The sequence below is a fragment of the Penicillium oxalicum genome, chromosome III (genome assembly GCF_001723175.1).
Source record: "Penicillium oxalicum strain HP7-1 chromosome III, whole genome shotgun sequence".
NCBI classification, from domain to species: Eukaryota; Fungi; Ascomycota; class Eurotiomycetes; order Eurotiales; family Aspergillaceae; genus Penicillium; species Penicillium oxalicum.
The window spans coordinates 1,985,891-2,003,500 of record NC_064652.1 but is presented as its reverse complement, the minus strand read 5'-3'; the positions used below and the strand labels follow the sequence as shown (position 1 = coordinate 2,003,500).

Genomic DNA, 17,610 nt, shown 5'->3' with positions numbered 1-17,610 from the left:
GCCGACGAGGTCGCACGTCTGCTGCAGATGCTGCGATTCTCGTTGGTGAGTCATCGCGAGCGCCTGGATGTCATTCAGAAAAAGGAGGCAGAGGGAGTCAAGCAGGAGATTGTCGATCAAGGAAGCGTGGCCGCGGCACGAATGCCGGGAAAGTACGCATTTTTGGACCAGCAACGAGCCAAGGCCCCCAATGTGTATCAGTCTCCCTACAACATGCCGTCCGGACTGTCGCAGTACGCAAAGACCACCTATGGACTATTGCCGGCGGCAGATGAGCCGTCCAAGGACTCTTTAGCCAATGACTATTTTGCCAGCCTGTCACAGGCCGATCAGGAAAAGATCCTGAAGTCGTGCGGCAGTTTCGTCCAGCGGGCCATGGAGCGTTCAACCACCCATAGCCGGCATAGCTCTACTGCCTCCAACCTGCGCTTATCGACGGCTCTTGCCCAGCAGACTGAAAATCCGACCATCGACATCACGACGGTTGACGATCCTCCGCTTTCCGGCTTGGACATGCCTCTGCATGCTGATTCCCCATGTTCCAGTTTCGGTCGGTCGCACATGCGATTTCCCTCGCCAAATGATTTCCCCGCCCACGGGCCCGAACCACCCCCCGATCATCATGATCTCTTCGGAGATCAACAAGCCAATACTCGTTTCTGGCAGAATGGACCTTGGGTCGCCGGTGACGGCAACACTCCAAACGAGGAAAATCGGCCTTTCTTTGGACCTCATCTGTTTGGGCCCCACGAGCGGCTCAAGCACGACTATGCATCCTCTGACATGTCTCTTGGCAAGGGACCCGGCTCCCTTCATTCGGTCGATATGGCTGGCTTCGGTCCCGATACCACCGATGATCTCCTTACTGGAGCTCTGAGTCCCTGACTCTTGTGAATGCTTCCGATGCTCATCTCGCATTTCACTCTGTTCTGAGGTGCTTCTTCCTCTCGACCATCTACCACGCGCATATTGGCATTTCCTCATCCCCATTTTTCCCCAGCCCTTTGTCTTCTCTGCGACTGTACTGCTGCATTTTCCTCATGTAACGACTTCACTGGCCTGACGACTGCATGAATGGGCGTTTCCATTTGTTCTTACCCTATCTGACTTCCTCACACCTGATTCGCAATCGCTGTCCGCGACACGAGTCAAGTTCTTTCTGTTCACTCGAAGTTGACCCTAGCAGGCTAGTTTCAACTTCTGGTTTTGCCACCTTTCTCTTCCCTCTTCCCCTCCCCTTTCCTCTCTCTCCCGTTGTTCCCCTTTGGCTTCTAATTCATTCTAGACGAATGTGATTGTCTCCTGCAGCCCCGGCTGTGGTTCTTGTTGACTCCTCTCTCACTGCCGTCACAAAAATCTCTCCAGTTATCTTGTTGCTCCTCCCCTCCCCCTTCCTCTCCCGATTTGTTCTCTTCCCACTTCTCTGCCGCTTCGCCCCTCAAATCGTTCCTCTTTGCCCTCCCCCCAGCTCCCTCTCCATTCCGCTCTCATACCATTGCTCTTCGGGCCTACTTTCGCCCACCAGTTATGACCATTTGATCTAGAGACTACTTCTAGATCTGTCCATACTGTTCGATTAGAATCAACCCCTTTTTGACAGAAAACAGAAAAAAAAAGATTCCCTTCGATTGCTGGACAGGTCCCCCTGTGCACTCCAAATTACCGTGTTTGATACCCCCCCCCCCCCCCCCCCCCCCCCCCCTTCTCTTCGACCGAGCCAGCAGTCATCTGGGAGCACCCCCTCGACACATTAGTCAAGTGGTGGTGCTGCTGATGAGCTTTCAGACCCGGGATCCTTGGTCTTGTCTCTGCGCTCGGTCCGAACCGTCACGTGGCACCCTCGCGGTGCCTCCTTTCTTTTGCGCTCCAGTCTCCACTTGATGCTGGTCCGCTTTGGCGCTCATCGATGGTTCTCCGAATTTTTTTTTCGGCCCAATCACTCCGATGTGGCAGCCGTCATCCTTTCCGATGACTTTTCTCCTTTCGTTTTTTTGTCTACCTTATCCAAAATCAAATATTCATTCTTCTAGTTCATCCGCTTTATCTACTTCTCGAGTGCTTCTCTGTATAACGTCACTTGCGTCATGAACATGATTGGACTCGGATGAGGTCTGACCTGACTTGGCGCTCGTATATGATGGTGATGTGAAAGATTCAGCGGTTCCATCGTAGTAACCCCATCTGATCTCTGACGCTGTGGGCAAAGTACCATCCTTCCTACATGGACCGTCACACTCTGATCGAATTTCCTCATTGACAATGTACAATACCTCCAAAACTCAATTCAGCTGAATGCGACCATGAAGTGTGGTGACTCGGTAGGAAGGGGGATTTTATTCAATAGATAGAATCAAGGCAGAGAGTAAGTCTTCGTGTCGACAAAGTCACACCATGCATTCATACCTCGTAGTAGTCTGCTTCGTCTGCTTCCTCGTGCAAGTCGGCCGGAGAAATCAAACTCCGAGCCAGACCCGACGAGGTTTCACCCGGTGGGCAGTTGTGTGCTGTCCCACCGTTTGATTGGGTCAAATTGGGTAGGGACACGCGACCATGCGAGCAGTCGGGGACACGTGCAGGCAACGTGGTCACGCCGGTCGATTACTCGTAGTCCACTACCGGTCGTCCTGTACTCATTTGACCTGCCATAGTACGGATGTAGCTAGGAAAGGAGAATTCGGAGGTCCTTGCACGGCGATTTCATGCACACTTGCCTACTGCCAAAGTCAGTAGTAAGTACTCAGTGGTCGGGGGCGGTAGTAGCAGGGCCAGGAGGAGTCGCAATCGAAATTAAGTTACTGTCAAGCACTACTAAGGTTAGTCCTCACTGCACTCGGGAGTGAGGACTAGTGCCAAAATCGCCCATCCCTTGCGTGCCTTGGGATTGAGCCGCATCTTTATCTTGATACATCATTCATACAAGACTGCCCAGGGCTCGATCAGGATAGACGTCCTCCTCACCAAGACTGCCCGTGAATTGGAACAATCTCCGACCTCGCAGTGGATTCTCCCCGCTGATAAGCCAAGCCGTCGTCTCGGCCATCCTTTCCAGTCCTCCAGTTCCCGAGTGGCTCGGGTCCCGCGTCTCTCGGTTCTTTTTTTTAAGGTTCCTTGGTGACGAGAGAGATGAATATTATTCGATGCTCCAAGAGCACCCCTCGAACCTCTGTCGCCCATTAAAAGTTGGTCCGGAATGTTCCCCTCTTCTCTCCTCTCCAGAGAAGTTTCCCACCGCGCTCTCGCGGTCCCGGACCGCGATGGCGGCCTGGGTCGTGTCAATCATGTCAATCATGGTTATCAAGGTTGTCATGCGGGGTTATAGTTTGTGCTATCTGATAACGACAGCTCCATCGATATCCATCTTGCTCTCGGAGTCGATAGTTGATTAGTCTTCTGCCCCGTCCCGGTGCTCCATCCCGACGGCCAGGTCGATCGTGTGTGTTCTTAAGTCAAGCTTCACCCCGGTTCGATTTTCCCCAGATTTTCCCATCTTCTTTACACTCCCACCATCCAACATCGATTCTCCACTTTCATTGGATCTTCCTTTATTTTTTCTTTTTTTCTTTTCCCGGCCTCTATCTCTGTCTCTGTGTTTGGTCTCCGACGGTGAGGCTCAGTGAGTGACCGGGGATTGTAGGCAAGCAAAGATCAGAAGAGATTTCCTCTTCTCCTCCGTCTCACCCCCCCACGAGGCTGCGTCGTCTTTTTCGCCTCCTTCTCAAAGTCTGGTTCGGATTCCTCAAGTGGCTGCCTACTCTAAGTGGGCACATCTCGCCCGCTGTTCCTCGTATTCGATCCAGTCCCAGTAGCGACTCGCGTGTCCACCACGTCCACAATTCTCTTCCCCCACACACACAGCCCAGTGGCCCGTGTCTTTGGCCCCCCTCGGGCACAAGCAAAAGAAGAAAAATCAGAAAAAGGGGCAGGAAATCAAAGGCCAGAAGAAGCAAAAGAAGCACCTCGTGTATTCCTTTCCCCTCCGGCAGCAGGGCATTTGCAGTCAAAATTGTCGCGCGCTGCTGGCTGGTGAGGTCCCACTCATTCACACAGCCTTGACTTTCACCACCTCACGGTGTCCACGGTCCACTCTCCACCCGCCTGAGATCGCACCGCTGCGCTCTCCGCACTCGACCTGTCTTCAATTCCCCCTCCGTCGTGTCCCCGGTCCATCCCAACCATGCGACAGTCCTCGGTCGATGCCTCCGCCGATGAGGCGTTGGCTCGCATGGGATACAAGAGTGAGCTACCACGGAATCTATCGATGCTCAGTATTCTCGGTCTGTCCTTCGCCATCATGGCTGCACCGTACGGTCTCAGCACCACTCTGTACATCACACTGTATGATGGTCTCTCCGTGACCATCATCTGGGGCTGGATCTTCGTCACATTAATCTCCGTTGCGATCGCGGCCTCGCTCGCCGAAATCTGCGCCGTCTACCCGACCGCCGGCGGCGTCTATTACTGGAGTGCCATGCTCTCGACCCGCCGCTGGGCCCCGCTCATGTCCTTTATCGACGGGTGGTTGACGTTGGTCGGCAATTGGACCGTCACCCTGAGTATCATCTTCGGCGGGGGCCAGCTGATCCTCAGCGCCATTTCACTCTGGAAGGAGGACTTTGTCGCCAACGCGTGGCAGACGGTGCTGATGTTCTGGGCCGTCACGTTGGTCTGCACGCTGGTCAACATCTTTGGGTCCCGTTACCTCGACCTGATCAATAAGATCTGCATCTTCTGGACGGCCGCGAGCGTCTTGATCATTCTGATCGTCTTGTTCACCATGGCCGATCACCTGAACTCGGCCGAGTTCGTCTTTACCGAATACGATTCGTCGCAAAGTGGATGGCCTGCCGGCTGGGCCTTCTTCGTGGGTCTGCTGCAGGCAGCGTACACCTTGACGGGATACGGTATGGTCGCATCCATGTGTGAGGAAGTCCAGAACCCTCACCGAGAGGTCCCCAAGGCGATCGTGCTGTCCGTGGTCGCGGCGGGCGTCACCGGACTTCTGTACCTCATCCCGGTCCTCTTCTCCATGCCCAGTGCCGAGGTGCTTCGCCAGGTGGCCAGTGGCCAGCCTATCGGAACCCTCTTCAAGCAAGTCACGGGCTCGGCCGGGGGTGGTTTCGGCCTGCTCGTCTTGATTCTGGGAATCATGTTGTTTGCCGGGATTGGTTCGATGACCGCCGCCAGCCGTTGCACCTACGCCTTTGCCCGCGACGGGGCCATTCCGGGATTCCACCTGTGGCGTCGCGTCAACAAGAAGTTGGATGTCCCCGTCAATGCGATCCTTCTCTCCGCCGCGGTGATCAGCTTGCTGGGTCTGATCTACTTTGGCTCCACGGCCGCCTTCAACTCCTTCACCGGAGTCGCCACCATCTGTCTGTCCACGTCCTATGGCTTGCCCATTCTCATCTCCATGCTCCGGGGTCGAACCGACGTCAAGCGGTCCAGCTTCTCTCTCGGTCCCTTGGGATGGATCATCAACGGGATCACCGTGCTGTGGATCGTCCTGGCCGTCGTCCTCTTCTGTATGCCCTACATGTTACCCGTGGACGCGTCGAGCATGAACTATGCCAGTGTGGTCTTTGCCGGATTTGCCGCCATCAGCATCGTGTGGTACTTTGTGTACGCGCGCAAGCATTTCACGGGCCCTCCCGTCTCCAAAGAGGAGGTGATGGCCACCGCGGGCGTCATGACTGGCTCCGCGGTGGATCCGGAACACGCGATGGTTGAGCAGATGAAGAAGATGCCCAGCGATTGAGTGATCCACCCCCCCGTGTGGAGTCTTAGGGAGAGCGGAAGGCCGCATCCCCTTGCCTCTTCAACGCCTGGAAATGTCTTTGCACGACTTGCCTTTCTTGCCATGTGTATATTAGCTTCTCTTATGCGAACCCTTTCGCTCATGAATATATATCAACGATGTTTCTTATGAATTCTCCGGCGCTTGCTCCGCATTTTTGATCTTTATTGTATTTTTTTTATTTAATTTTTTTTTTTTTCAAAATCCTCCCTGAGTCTAATCAATCGGGCGCGCATCCTTTTTTATGAAATTAATCTCCAGCATTATCATAAAGGATCAGCAGTGTGTAGCCTGGAGCTTTTCCGCCGAGCGGGAATCACAAGTGCCTGACTCGCAGCCAACCGTTCCGAGAGCCGCGGTTCAGAAGCATTGGGTTCTCCTCCCGAAACCTGACACGACCAGCTTGGTCTTTCCTCAAGGCACGAGACACCTCCTACATGCTCCAATCTGGGAACGTCTTGGCCGATTTCACAATTGCGTGCACAGAAGAACCTCTCAACTCGAAGCAAACTTCTTATCGCACGCACATTGCCAGAGTGTTGCCTTATCTCAGCGACAGCTTGACCGTGAAGCCGTTCCAATTCGAGGTACCTGCGCCTCGGCGGAGTCTCGGACGGGGGAAGGATAAAATAATTGATCGCTGGACGGCGCATTCCACCATCTCCCACAGACGGATTGACCGCGTGCCGGGGCTTCGAAGATTCTCCTCATCCCTGCGATCCCCTTCTCACGAGCCGTCCATTCGACCCTGCTGTCCCTTGCACCTGTGTCGCCGTGCGGTCTCCATGAAGCTCGTTCAAACCAGCCGGTGCCCGACCTCGCTCCCATGAAGACAAGGCAGATTATCGGACCGATCGGTATCGCATCAGTATGTCGGATTCAGTAGGTAGGTCATTGGACCCCATGCCATTCAACGAGAACTTGTGGCTATTGAAATTCCCCTTTCTTTACCTATCTTGATTTGCGCGCGCTATGTTCCTAACTGTTTTCTTCCTCAATTGTAGATCGCGTCTTCGTCCATGCCTTGAACACCGTGAAAAGGATCCCGCGGACGGGGACGGCGCGACCCCCGGCTGCGGAGCGCTTGAAACTTTATGGATTGTATAAGCAGAGCATGGGTGAGTAGATCTTTGTGGGTGCGTGTGGAACACGGTATCTGGGTGAAAGTGACGAGGCTGATTGGAGTTTTTATGGTCCATTGATAGAGGGCGATGTGGAAGGCGTTATGGGTCGCCCCGTGGGGAATACCCCGGAGGTGCATGCGGAGTGCGAAAAGTGGTATGTCAAGCTGTCCCATACCAACACGCTCTGGATCACTCGCTTGTGTCTCGAGCACAGTCGCGCTTCTTTGATTTGTTCAGCGCTTATGTCGTCCTTTTTCTTCCTCGTCATCAGGGATGCTTGGTACGCCCAGCGCGGACTCAGCCGTACAGAAGCCAAACGTCGCTATATCGGTACACTCATCGACACAATGCATCGCTATGCCTCTCAAACTTCAGAGGCCCGTGAACTAGTATCTGAGCTGGAGTTTGTCTGGGATCAAATAAAATACAACGCATCCTCATCCTCATCATCCTCTCCACTGAATGCGGTGGGCGTCCCGCCGTTGTCACATCACCAGAGCAGTGCCTACGGCAGTATAGGCGGGCGTCTTGCTCAGTCGTCGCCGTCAGATCGATTTGAGAGACCCGACCTGCGGGCGGATGACACCCACGATTCAAGGCTGCGCGTCCTCAGTCCAGTCAGTCAACCGGAGGAAGAAGAATACTACCGTAGACGGCGGTCCACCGATGCTTTTGGACAGGACGAGGACGCGGATGATGACGAAGATGAAGATGAAGAATATGAAGAAGCTCGCGACAGTCTATACGAACCACCAGACCACCATTCCTCCATTACCACCACCAGTACCACCCATACCAACGCAGAAGACCACGAAAGTCACCCACCCTCTCGCTCCAACGACCACAGCAGGCCAAAATTCGCCTCCGGCGCCAGCGACGGCACAAGTCTTCACTCCCCAGACTCTCACGACCTCTCACATCCCCGAAATCGCCGCTGGCGTCGTCGAGTCGAGCAAGCTCTCACCAAAATGACCGCCGAGATCGCCGCCGTCCGGGAACAGATGGAGGCCCGCACGTTGGTCCATCGTCGTCGGGCTGGTCTCTGGGCCTGGGTCAAGTGGATGCTTTGGGCAGTCGTGCGCCAGATCATCTGGGATGTGGCGCTCCTCGGAGGCCTCTTGATCTGGATGCGGATCCAGGGCGATCGAAGGCTTGAACAGCGGTTACGTGAGGGATGGTCTGCTGTGCGGGCGAAAGTAGGTAGGATCCGGCTCTTGCGACGTATGCCGACTGTGCCCTAGATGGGGTGCAAGCAGGCTTTCGGGGTGGGGATACTACTGTCCATGGACTTTGGATGAGCCATTGATTGTACAAGGTTTTGGGTATGACTTTTTTTGGTGCTCTCCCATCACCACTCTTCCTCCTGTTTCTTCTTCTTACGCTTATTCTTTTGCTTTCTCTCTCTCTCACACACCCTTTATCATTGTAAATACGTGAGGAGTTTTCTGTGGATTCCCCCTCTTTTTTGCTCTTTTCCCTTCATTTGTCATTTACTTTCTCACTCTTCGGTCTCTTTTTTTCATTTTCTTCTGTACATATAAATTGTCTCCTAGTTGGGGCTCCGGATCCGTTTCACCACGTCCTTTCCCCCTTTTTGTTTTTCATCTTTTTTCTTTTTTTGTCTTTTCCCCTTGGCCTACAACCAAACGGTACAGAGGTAATGGGTAATCTTAGTACGTAGAGCTGATATATATCAAGTAATCAAACCAGCACTGGTATTCAGCTATCGAAATCGATAATATTCCCGACGAGATTCCCATCTTTTGATATATTGTGGACGAATCTCGTTGAATACCCTTAGAGGCCCTGTAGGTTACCTAGTTCTACCTTGACAAGGAGCCACCTCCACCGATTCCTTTTTTTTGTTTGTTCGTACCGGGTCTGGACTACGTAGATTCGAGTAGAGAGGAGAGAGAGAGACTTGATTTTAGTTCGGGAGGGTGGTCAATAAGGTTGTGAGGACGGGTGTGTAGGATGGATGAGATGGATGAAGCCCTATCTTTATAATCATGATAGGTATTAGGACTAGTACATGGATCGAGTGGATATTGATGGGATGAAACAGTAAATACGTAGGTAATAAATGGGTGGTGAAGGACTATATATACATGATGATGTATCACTTCCGAGGTACCTGCCCGCTGGATAGTACGCTTGACTCGACGGCAATGAAACAACTTGACCTTACTCCATGTGACATGGATTGCATTTTGCGTCACACCTTTGGTAACACAGTCGAATCTAGGTAATCAGATGGGACTTGCGGATCATCAATCTACGTTACATTTACATTGAATGCTTTCAAACTCAAGGAATTCATAACCATTTCTGATGCCAATAGATATTTACACACGCAACATGCACCAGAAGACCAAAAGGGGGAGGGCAAAAAGCAAGAAACGGAAAACTATAGATGAGATGCAAGGACCGCTTGCGCATCTAGTTTAGAGCAGCAGACACTGAGAAGAAGATGAGAAAGAGGCGGGAAAAAAAATTACCGATAACTCTCGGAGCAGGGCGGCAAGTCCCAGGCTGGAGGTTTTCCGGGTAGACGATCGAGGACAGGTGAAAGGTAGGGTGGGTTAGAAGGGTGGCGTGGAAGGCGATGAGCCGGAGGAGCAGACAAGATCACCTTGAGATCGTTCTTTTGGTCCATTTTTTTTCTTTAGTACTGAGGTCCAGGGTACTGGGCGTATTTCTGTTTGGGTCGCAAGTGAACGGGGACCTGGTTCTCGGGAGCACCGGGGATAGTCTTCTTCAGGCCCTGTAGATGCGAAAGAAGGAAGAAACGAGGAAAAGGTAAGTCAATTTGCAAATAAAAAAAACCATTCCGGGGGGTTATGCGTAGATCGCTTGCGCGACTGCAATTGCACAACATAGGGGAGTTTGGGATATGAGTCCGTACCAGCTTGTCGAAGATGCAGCTGTTGAGAGAGACCTCGGCCTTACGGCATTCGAACAAGTAGTGGTTGTTGTTCTCGAGGCAATCGGCGTGAGCCTTGAACTGGTCCAGGCAGTGGGTGTTGATGTCCTTGATCCTGTTTGCAAGAACATGACACAATTAGTCAATCTGTAGCTTGTCGGCGCGCCGATGCTTCTCCCCCGGATAAACCATCAAATTCCGTCGTTAATTCCCGTCGGATCGCTGATTACTCCGGAACCGAGAGAGCAAAGTTTGATCAAGTAAACATACACGCTAGCAGCGCAGCGCGTCACCTTGCGCCCCTCCTTCAAGCACTCAATCTCTCCGCGGCCGTTGGCCTCGTCCTTGCACTTCATGAAATCGTCATTGAAGGCCTTGCAGCGGTCGCCGATGAAGTACGCCGCACTGGTCAGATAGGCCGAAGTGGCTCCAATCTCCTCCACCTTGGGGATGTGATCCGGCATGGGTGTGGTGTCCACGAGGACATGCTGGTTGAATCTGATCGTCGAGGGATAGCATGATTAGTCTCGGCAGATACATGGTGAAAAGGGAGATTGGGAATGACCAAGTGGTCTGGGATTGGAGCTTGGAGGCATACTGAGGATCCCGCTGAGCCATTGTGACGGTGACTGGTGAGTTTGAGGGAGACTTGTATGGTGAATTGACGTGGACAGTGACCTTCGTGAAGCTGCGGGTTGCGGTGGAATTGAAAGGTCGGTTTCTTTTGGGGTATGCTGATTGGCCAGAAGGGCACTGCTGAGATAATCACAAGGGTACTCCGTCTGTACTTCAACTAAGTACAGTACAAGCTGGATCTGCAGTTGCCATAGTAAAGAAGGTATACATCGTTGCTAGACTGATACAAGGAATCCTTAGCGTACAATGCTACATTTGAGCTCTATTGACTAACTCTTCAATACATAGCAGCAAGTATATCTCCTAAATATCGTTTTGTATCGTGACGTTTGCGGTGTGAGAGCCGCTCGAACATGCTCACACTGGATGTATCACGTGATGCAAAACAAAGCACAGCTCCGACTGGTTAGAGGTTCTGCTCTTCGCGAAGCTCTCCAGCGGTCACCGGCTCATCTGCCCAACTCTCCTTTCCTCCAATCGCTCAACCATGCGATCTTGAAGTCAACGGTGCCTGCAGCTGGATATCTGGTTCATCGATTATTACGCGACGGGAATCGTACACGTCCGAAGTCGTGTCGAGGAATTGCCGATCGACCGTTTTTTTTTCTTGCGACGTACCCTAGTGTGTCTTCTCCAAGACGTCCAATATGTCTCTTTTCGGCAATACCGCCAGTGCGAGCCCATTTGGTAGCACCGCCAACAAACCGAGTGCCTTTGGCGGTCTTGGATCAAATACAACGGGTGGAACGGGCTCGAGTCTATTCGGCAACACAACCCAGAATCAACAGCAAGGCACAACCGGCACTGGCTTATTTGGAAGTGCTGCAGCTGCAGCACCTGCTCAGACCAACACTCAGACAGGCGGCTTGTTTGGCTCCAGTACTGCGCAGAAGCCAGCTACCAGTATCTTTGGGGCAACCTCTCAACAGCCGACGCCTAGCCTGTTCGGTGCTACCGCGCAGAAGCCCGCTACGAGTCTGTTTGGTGCGAATGCGGCGCAGCAACAAACGCAACAGCCTGCGACCGGAACTGGCCTCTTCGGGTCGACTCTAGGGGCCAATAGCCAGGCGCCTCAGCAGCAGCCACAGCAGCAGCAGCAGCAGCAGTCGCAGTTCGGACAAACAACAATGGTCCAACCTCAGGGTCAATCGCAGGAGCAGTCACTATCCTCGACTTTGTGGTCGCCGGGGCGTGCAATCACAGGAGGTAAACATTCCCTCCATCTACGATTTCGCAGCCTCTTCTCGATTTGACAAGAGCTGACTTTGTTAATCATGGCTACAGTACACCGAACCGTCCCAATGCAGATTGCGATCGTGCGGGACAAGTGGGACGCGCAAATCCAATCTTCTCCTTTCCGCGCCTATCTTTACAATCACGTCGGCGACGATAATGCGCCCTTCTATCAGCCCAGCGTCGAGGATGATGCCACGAAATGGGAAGAGGCCCTGAAGAAACGCCCTGGGTCAGGATACGTCCCCGTCTTGGTCAAGGGCTTCATTGACCTCGGCAAGCGAGCCCAGCGCCAGAAAGACTTCCTCGCCATTATGCAGACACGCTTGCACGAAATCAACAACTGCTTGACGGATTTACTATCGAGGCACGACTTGAAAATCTCGGTCAAGGTCGCAGACGCTCGCCGCAAGCACATTGTCCTGAGTAAGAGGTGTCTGGCTCTAGCAGCCAAGACGCAAATGCTGCGCAATCGAGGATATGCCATGGACGACGCCGAGGAGGAGCTCAAGAAGAAGCTGATTCAATTGGAGAGGGAAGTGTTTGACCCATCATTGACGGGCCGTGGAGAGGAAATTTGGGCTCGCATGCTTGCGATTCACGAGCACTCGAAGCGTCTGCAGGCTGAGATGGATCGTGCCGGGGCAAACATGACGAATCGCGCAGAAGATGAGATCGATGAACAGACCATGAAGACGGCGAAGAAGGTATGCTCTGATCTCAACTCTGGCCATTCATTGCATTCTCTAACCCACTTTCCATACAGATTCTCGATGATTATCATGTCCAGATTCAGCATTTGCAGAAGGAAATGGAGGTAGTCAAGAAAGACTTTGAGGAGACACAGAAGCTGGGTGGGAAATAGACGATGCAACATATCTGGCTTCTAGGCTTCTCGGGATGTTTCCTGCGCTTTGGTGATTGAAAATATCATTGGGAACGGAGTATCGGTGTTCTGGATGACCATCTTCGATGCTTTCTGAATTCAGGTCCATCAATCCGGCATTTCCTTGCCCAATAATAAATGCTAGCTGACTCACGCTCGAGGCGAATAAGTTACGATTTGATAAGTTGGCACTGCCAACCCTTATGAGTATCCTTCGCGTGGTTCAAGTCGAATCTTGATAATATGTATCAAAGCAATACGGAACAGAAATGTCACAGCCTTGAGGTCATATAAAGTTTTGTAGTAATACATTTTGGAAGCCAGGACACATGGTCTCCACCCAGGCTCCGGAGAATATTGTAGTTGGCGGAGTTCTTTCTCATATTCAAGTGCATGGCAACAAAACATCGCAACGGAAGCTGGGCCCTTCTTTTGAAAGAAGGGAAATCAATGCCTTTGTTGACGTTGATATAATCGAGTATTGCAGCAGTGTTTCGAAGACAAAAGGCAAGAATTCAAGTTCGCGGCGACACGATTAGAGGAACTTGCGGGCGAAGTCGATGGCGAACGGAGCTATTGAAACATCATCAATCCCGACTTCTCACTTATAGTATGCTTTTCGCATTACGAAGCATCCAAGAAGGGAGACGGCGCAGTCTTAGTTCAACTTACACAGGTAGAGAAGGACGCCGCCGAGCACCGCCATCTGGACGGTCTGGCTCGCCTCGATTTCACCAGCCTATTGAGATGTCAGAGTCTGCCCCCTTCGAAGCAAGTTCGATTGGGCAATTCAAACGTACGCGGATCTCCTCCTTGGAAAGCTGTTCTTGGCCTGGATTTCAAGACGAGGGAACGGTCAGTCAGATGGACAGTAAAAGGCTGCGTGGATACTGGCATCACTATCACTCCAGGCATAGGATATGCCCAAATATATGGGGGCTCTTAGAAAAGCAGAAACATACCGGGAGCAAACATGATGACGAAGAGATAGCGAGTTTGTTTGGAGTGAGTGATGACAAGTGAAACGAATCGAGATTGAAACTTATCAGAGGATCAAGCCGCGGAAGTTGGGCGGACTTGACCAAGCAAAGAAATCACGGGAGCACAGACCAGTCATTCTCGCCTTCACTAATCGTCCGCTCCAAGCTCACACCTACCTCCCACTATCCACTCCCTCACTTTCGCCAAATCCCCATTCACTGCCACTCTCGAAACTTTTTCTTTGACAACTCTAATATTCTCCGCTCGCGCATCGAGTATTTTTTGCTGCCCGATCGCCACTTGCGGTTCGGCTTTTGCTGAGCCTCAGAAGCCATTACTTGATATCAACCGCGTTCTGGTCTTGCTACTCGCTAGCCAAAAGATTCGAACACTCCCACTCCTGCCTTTTTTTCGACTTTCCCCCACATTGACATAAACAATCACCTCTCTTCACACTTTTCGACCCTCCCCGACCTATCTCATCCAAACCATGTCCGCCTCACCTGAGCACCACGCTGGCTCGGCTGCTGCCTCTCCCGAGCCCGAGAAAGTGCCAACAACTGCCGGCGATAACGATGATGCGCTTGAGACCCATGACAATGATGACGAAGGAGGAATCTCGGACGATGAATCCATCTTGTCGGAGGTTGACGAGGCGCAGTTTGAGGACTTCAACCCTGAAACCGTTGATGTTGACGATCGCCCTCAGCTCGCTATCGACGAGGAAAACCTGAAGCTCATCGGCCGTCATAAGCGCAAGCGCAGCGAGGAGGGCGAGGCTCGTTCCTCGCGCCGCAAGGAAGGCCGTCGTGAGAAGAAGAGCCGCCGTGCCCAGGATGATGGAGGTGATGAGGGGTCGTCCCGTCGCAAGGAACGGAAGAAGAAAGATGCTTCTCCTCCTACCGATGAGGAAACTTTGGATCCCGAGACTCGTAAGTCGTTGCTTCTTTTCTTTTGATTATTACACAAACCCCATCGGCAATATGATGCTAAAAACAAGCCACTACAGGACGCCGCCGGGCCCTCGACCGTGCTATGGACGAGGCCATTCGAAAGCCCACCAAGAGACGTTCTCGTAAGCAGGATGGAATTGTATGCTTTGGCCCAATCAACTAGTTTGAGTCTGCACAGGCTAATATATTGCTCCACCAGGACCTCGAAGCCATGGCCGATGCCGAAATCGAAGATATGCGGAAGCGCATGACCCATGCCGCACAAATGGACGCCATCAACCGCCAAGAGGGCAAGCCTGCCATGCACAAGCTCAAGCTTCTTCCCGAAGTCATCATGCTTCTCAATCGCAATCAGTACATCAACAGTCTAGTCGACCCCGAGATCAACCTTCTTGAGGCCGTCCGCTTCTTCCTCGAGCCCCTAGACGACGGATCCATGCCCGCGTACAATATTCAGCGAGATCTGTTGACCGCTCTTACCAAACTTCCGATCCAGAAGGATGCCCTGATTGCGAGCGGCATTGGTAAGGTCATGGTTTTCTACACCAAGAGCAGACGCACCGAGCGACGTATCAAGAATATGGCGGAGAAACTGCTGGCGGAGTGGACGCGACCAATCCTCCAGCGCAACGACGACTACTCCAAGCGCGTCTACCAGCAGGTGGACTTTGATCCCACGTATGTGTCTAGGAGATCCCCATTCGTGCTTTCTTCGTGTTCCCTGCTAACAGTCTCTGTAGTAAGGTGGTCAAGCGCACCCAGCTTCCCACCGAGGTTGTGGCCGCCGAGGCTCGTGCTCGTGCGAAGCTTCCTCCTCGTCTTGCCAATCGCGCCCGCGTGGACCGCACCAATGTGACCTACACCATTGTGCCCCGACAGATCGCTGTACAAGAGAGCAAGTTTGCGCGACCGTTGGGAAGTAGTGGTGAGGATCGGTTCCGCAAAATGCAAGCCCGCCACAGCGCGGCGCAAAAGGCGTCTCGTCGGTAAATTCAGAGGCCTTTTTCACCGGGTATTTGCAATTGGGACTGAGTTGTGGTGGTGTTTCAAGTCTTCAGGCTAACTTGGGGGTTTGCCGTCACCTGACTGATTTGACTTTCTTTTTTTGTTGTTGACATGGTCCGGCGTTCGGGAGGGATCGGGTTCTTTCATCTTTTTGGGGTATTGATCGTAAGAGAGAAACATTCAGCTGTCACGTTCGTGTGCATATTAGTCATTCTACCATAAGGTTAACGCTGGCAAAGAATGGTCAATTCAAGCTTGTATTATCATGTCTACCTCCTATCGTCTATTCTTATCGAAAAGATATCTGTCTAGTGCTACAAAATAGGCGACGTCATTCCTCGCCGATATTTCCGGCGCTCGACTAGGCTGCGCTCCCCAAAGCGCGAATCCGAGCCTTGGCCGAATCCGAAATAGTCCCGGCCGATCCATCGCCGTTCGCCGGAGGTGCCGTCACTTGGAGCAGATCCCGCATGCTCACGTCATACTGAATTTCTTCCGGCGGCCTTTGCTTTTTGTAATCGATCGGGCACTCAGAACCTTCACTGTGATTTATAACCCCAACCCTTTCCCTCATCGGACCTACCCTTGCACAGTACATATCACCATTACAATCGCACTCATACCATCATCATGAAATTGCTCACCAAGGAAGAAGAGGACGCGCACTACCCGTACGAGATCCAACACCCCCCTCCACAAAGCTCCGGCTTGCTCCAATCGCCTTCCGTGTCATGCCATTCTGACATAGTATCTGTCTGTCTAGCAATGTCGTCAAGGGCGGCACCATCGGCGGCATTGTCGGTCTCATGGCCGGCTCTGCGGGTGTCATGCTCGCTTCTCGTCGATACCACACTATTCGCAATTTGACCATCCCCATGAAGGCTTTCCTGGTGACATCATCGGGAACCTTTGTCGGTATCATCGCTGCCGATCATGCCTCGCGGGAGTTTGAGAAGCAGCAGAATGCGGCGAAGATGTGGTACGAGAACCGTGAGGACCGACTACATGCTGAGGAGATGCGCGGAATGAGCTTCACCGACCGCGCCCTCGCTTTCGCTCGCCGCGAAAAGTACAAGATTGTCGGCGCCACATGGGTCGCCTCCATGGTCGGTTCCTTCGTGCTCGTCAGCCGCAACCCTTACCTTTCCGGGCAACAAAAGATCGTGCAGGCACGTGTCTACGCCCAGGGTCTGACTTTGGCGGTCCTTTGCGCCTCCGCTGCTTTCGAGATCTCGGACCAGCGTCGTGGCCGTGGTATCCTTGAGTCGGCCAAGAAGAACAAGAAGACGCCGGCCGAGGACGCTGCTGAGCCCGCCCCGGTCCACTCTGAGGCTCATGATCAGGCTGATCTTTGGAAGGACATGGTTGCTGCCGAGGAGCAGCGTCTGAAGTCCAAGCACCAATCTTTGCACATCAAGCACGATGAACACAATGGCGATGCTGAGCACAAGGATGACTCTAAGGACGAGTCAAAGAACGGGGACAAGGAGAACAAGAAGGAGACTTCCGCTGAGAAAAAGACTGAGGGTGACAAGAAAGCCTAAAACAGTCCTGCACCCATGGGGTCTCTCATTGTTGTTCCTTGTTGTTGAACTCCGACACGACCATCTGGAAGCGCTCGGAAGCTCCCCAATTCAACGGCCTATGATGATTCATTAATTCCTATTAATCGTGCGGGACATGTGCACATCTCTGAAGGAGACGAGACTGAATGTTGGCTCCTAGCCACGACCTGACCCTCTCCAAAGTGGCCGAAAAACACACTTCCACGCTTATCGACTAGACCTCGACCCTCGACCCACGAACATACCAATCACTCGTGTCTCCTCCCACGTCCCCCATCTTCTGTCTCCTCATCTATTTAATCCGGGCGGAGGACAGCACGAACTGGAATTCGATCCTCTCTATGTTTGCTCGGCATGTATGATAATTAGCAGATCGGGAATGGTGTTTTGGCATTTTCATCTGGAGGTTAATGAATACAATTTGATCATGATCACTATTCAATCAGAATTTTAGTAGGACGGTCCATGGAGTTATAGGGTCAATGTTCTACTGAGGGAAAAATAAATTGA

At 52.4% G+C, this 17,610-nt stretch overlaps 8 protein-coding genes across 8 annotated transcripts; 6 read left to right on the top strand and 2 right to left on the bottom strand.

The window, feature by feature from the left end:
• Positions 1 to 27: 27 nt before the first annotated feature.
• Positions 28 to 885, top strand: POX_c04150 (uncharacterized protein; the record flags this gene model as incomplete). Its single annotated transcript, XM_050113034.1, has 1 exon — positions 28 to 885. One exon carries the CDS (start codon positions 28 to 30, stop codon positions 883 to 885), a length of 858 nt encoding a protein of 285 aa, XP_049970590.1.
• A 3,289-nt stretch (positions 886 to 4,174) lies between these two features.
• Positions 4,175 to 5,755, top strand: POX_c04149 (uncharacterized protein; the record flags this gene model as incomplete). The annotated part of the gene is made up of 1 exon (XM_050113033.1): positions 4,175 to 5,755. One exon carries the CDS (start codon positions 4,175 to 4,177, stop codon positions 5,753 to 5,755), a length of 1,581 nt encoding a protein of 526 aa, XP_049970589.1.
• Positions 5,756 to 6,664: 909 nt separating this feature from the next.
• POX_c04148 (uncharacterized protein) lies at positions 6,665 to 8,159 on the top strand (the record flags this gene model as incomplete). Its single annotated transcript, XM_050113032.1, has 3 exons — positions 6,665 to 6,680; positions 6,799 to 6,912; positions 7,000 to 8,159. 3 exons carry the CDS (start codon positions 6,665 to 6,667, stop codon positions 8,157 to 8,159), a joined length of 1,290 nt encoding a protein of 429 aa, XP_049970588.1.
• Positions 8,160 to 9,583: 1,424 nt separating this feature from the next.
• On the bottom strand, positions 9,584 to 10,459 carry POX_c04147 (NADH-ubiquinone oxidoreductase 20.8 kDa subunit; the record flags this gene model as incomplete). The annotated part of the gene is made up of 4 exons (XM_050113031.1): positions 9,584 to 9,682; positions 9,824 to 9,956; positions 10,112 to 10,339; positions 10,440 to 10,459. The coding sequence occupies 4 exons, from the start codon at positions 10,457 to 10,459 to the stop codon at positions 9,584 to 9,586; spliced, it is 480 nt and encodes a 159-aa protein (XP_049970587.1).
• Positions 10,460 to 11,124: 665 nt separating this feature from the next.
• Positions 11,125 to 12,575, top strand: POX_c04146 (Nucleoporin NUP57; the record flags this gene model as incomplete). Its single annotated transcript, XM_050113030.1, has 3 exons — positions 11,125 to 11,683; positions 11,762 to 12,417; positions 12,477 to 12,575. 3 exons carry the CDS (start codon positions 11,125 to 11,127, stop codon positions 12,573 to 12,575), a joined length of 1,314 nt encoding a protein of 437 aa, XP_049970586.1.
• Positions 12,576 to 13,131: 556 nt separating this feature from the next.
• On the bottom strand, positions 13,132 to 13,571 carry POX_c04145 (uncharacterized protein; the record flags this gene model as incomplete). The annotated part of the gene is made up of 4 exons (XM_050113029.1): positions 13,132 to 13,169; positions 13,269 to 13,335; positions 13,397 to 13,428; positions 13,559 to 13,571. 4 exons carry the CDS (start codon positions 13,569 to 13,571, stop codon positions 13,132 to 13,134), a joined length of 150 nt encoding a protein of 49 aa, XP_049970585.1.
• A 496-nt stretch (positions 13,572 to 14,067) lies between these two features.
• POX_c04144 (Transcription factor iws1) lies at positions 14,068 to 15,520 on the top strand (the record flags this gene model as incomplete). The annotated part of the gene is made up of 4 exons (XM_050113028.1): positions 14,068 to 14,509; positions 14,587 to 14,669; positions 14,730 to 15,208; positions 15,271 to 15,520. 4 exons carry the CDS (start codon positions 14,068 to 14,070, stop codon positions 15,518 to 15,520), a joined length of 1,254 nt encoding a protein of 417 aa, XP_049970584.1.
• A 645-nt stretch (positions 15,521 to 16,165) lies between these two features.
• Positions 16,166 to 17,079, top strand: POX_c04143 (uncharacterized protein; the record flags this gene model as incomplete). Its single annotated transcript, XM_050113027.1, has 2 exons — positions 16,166 to 16,206; positions 16,299 to 17,079. 2 exons carry the CDS (start codon positions 16,166 to 16,168, stop codon positions 17,077 to 17,079), a joined length of 822 nt encoding a protein of 273 aa, XP_049970583.1.
• Positions 17,080 to 17,610: the final 531 nt, after the last annotated feature.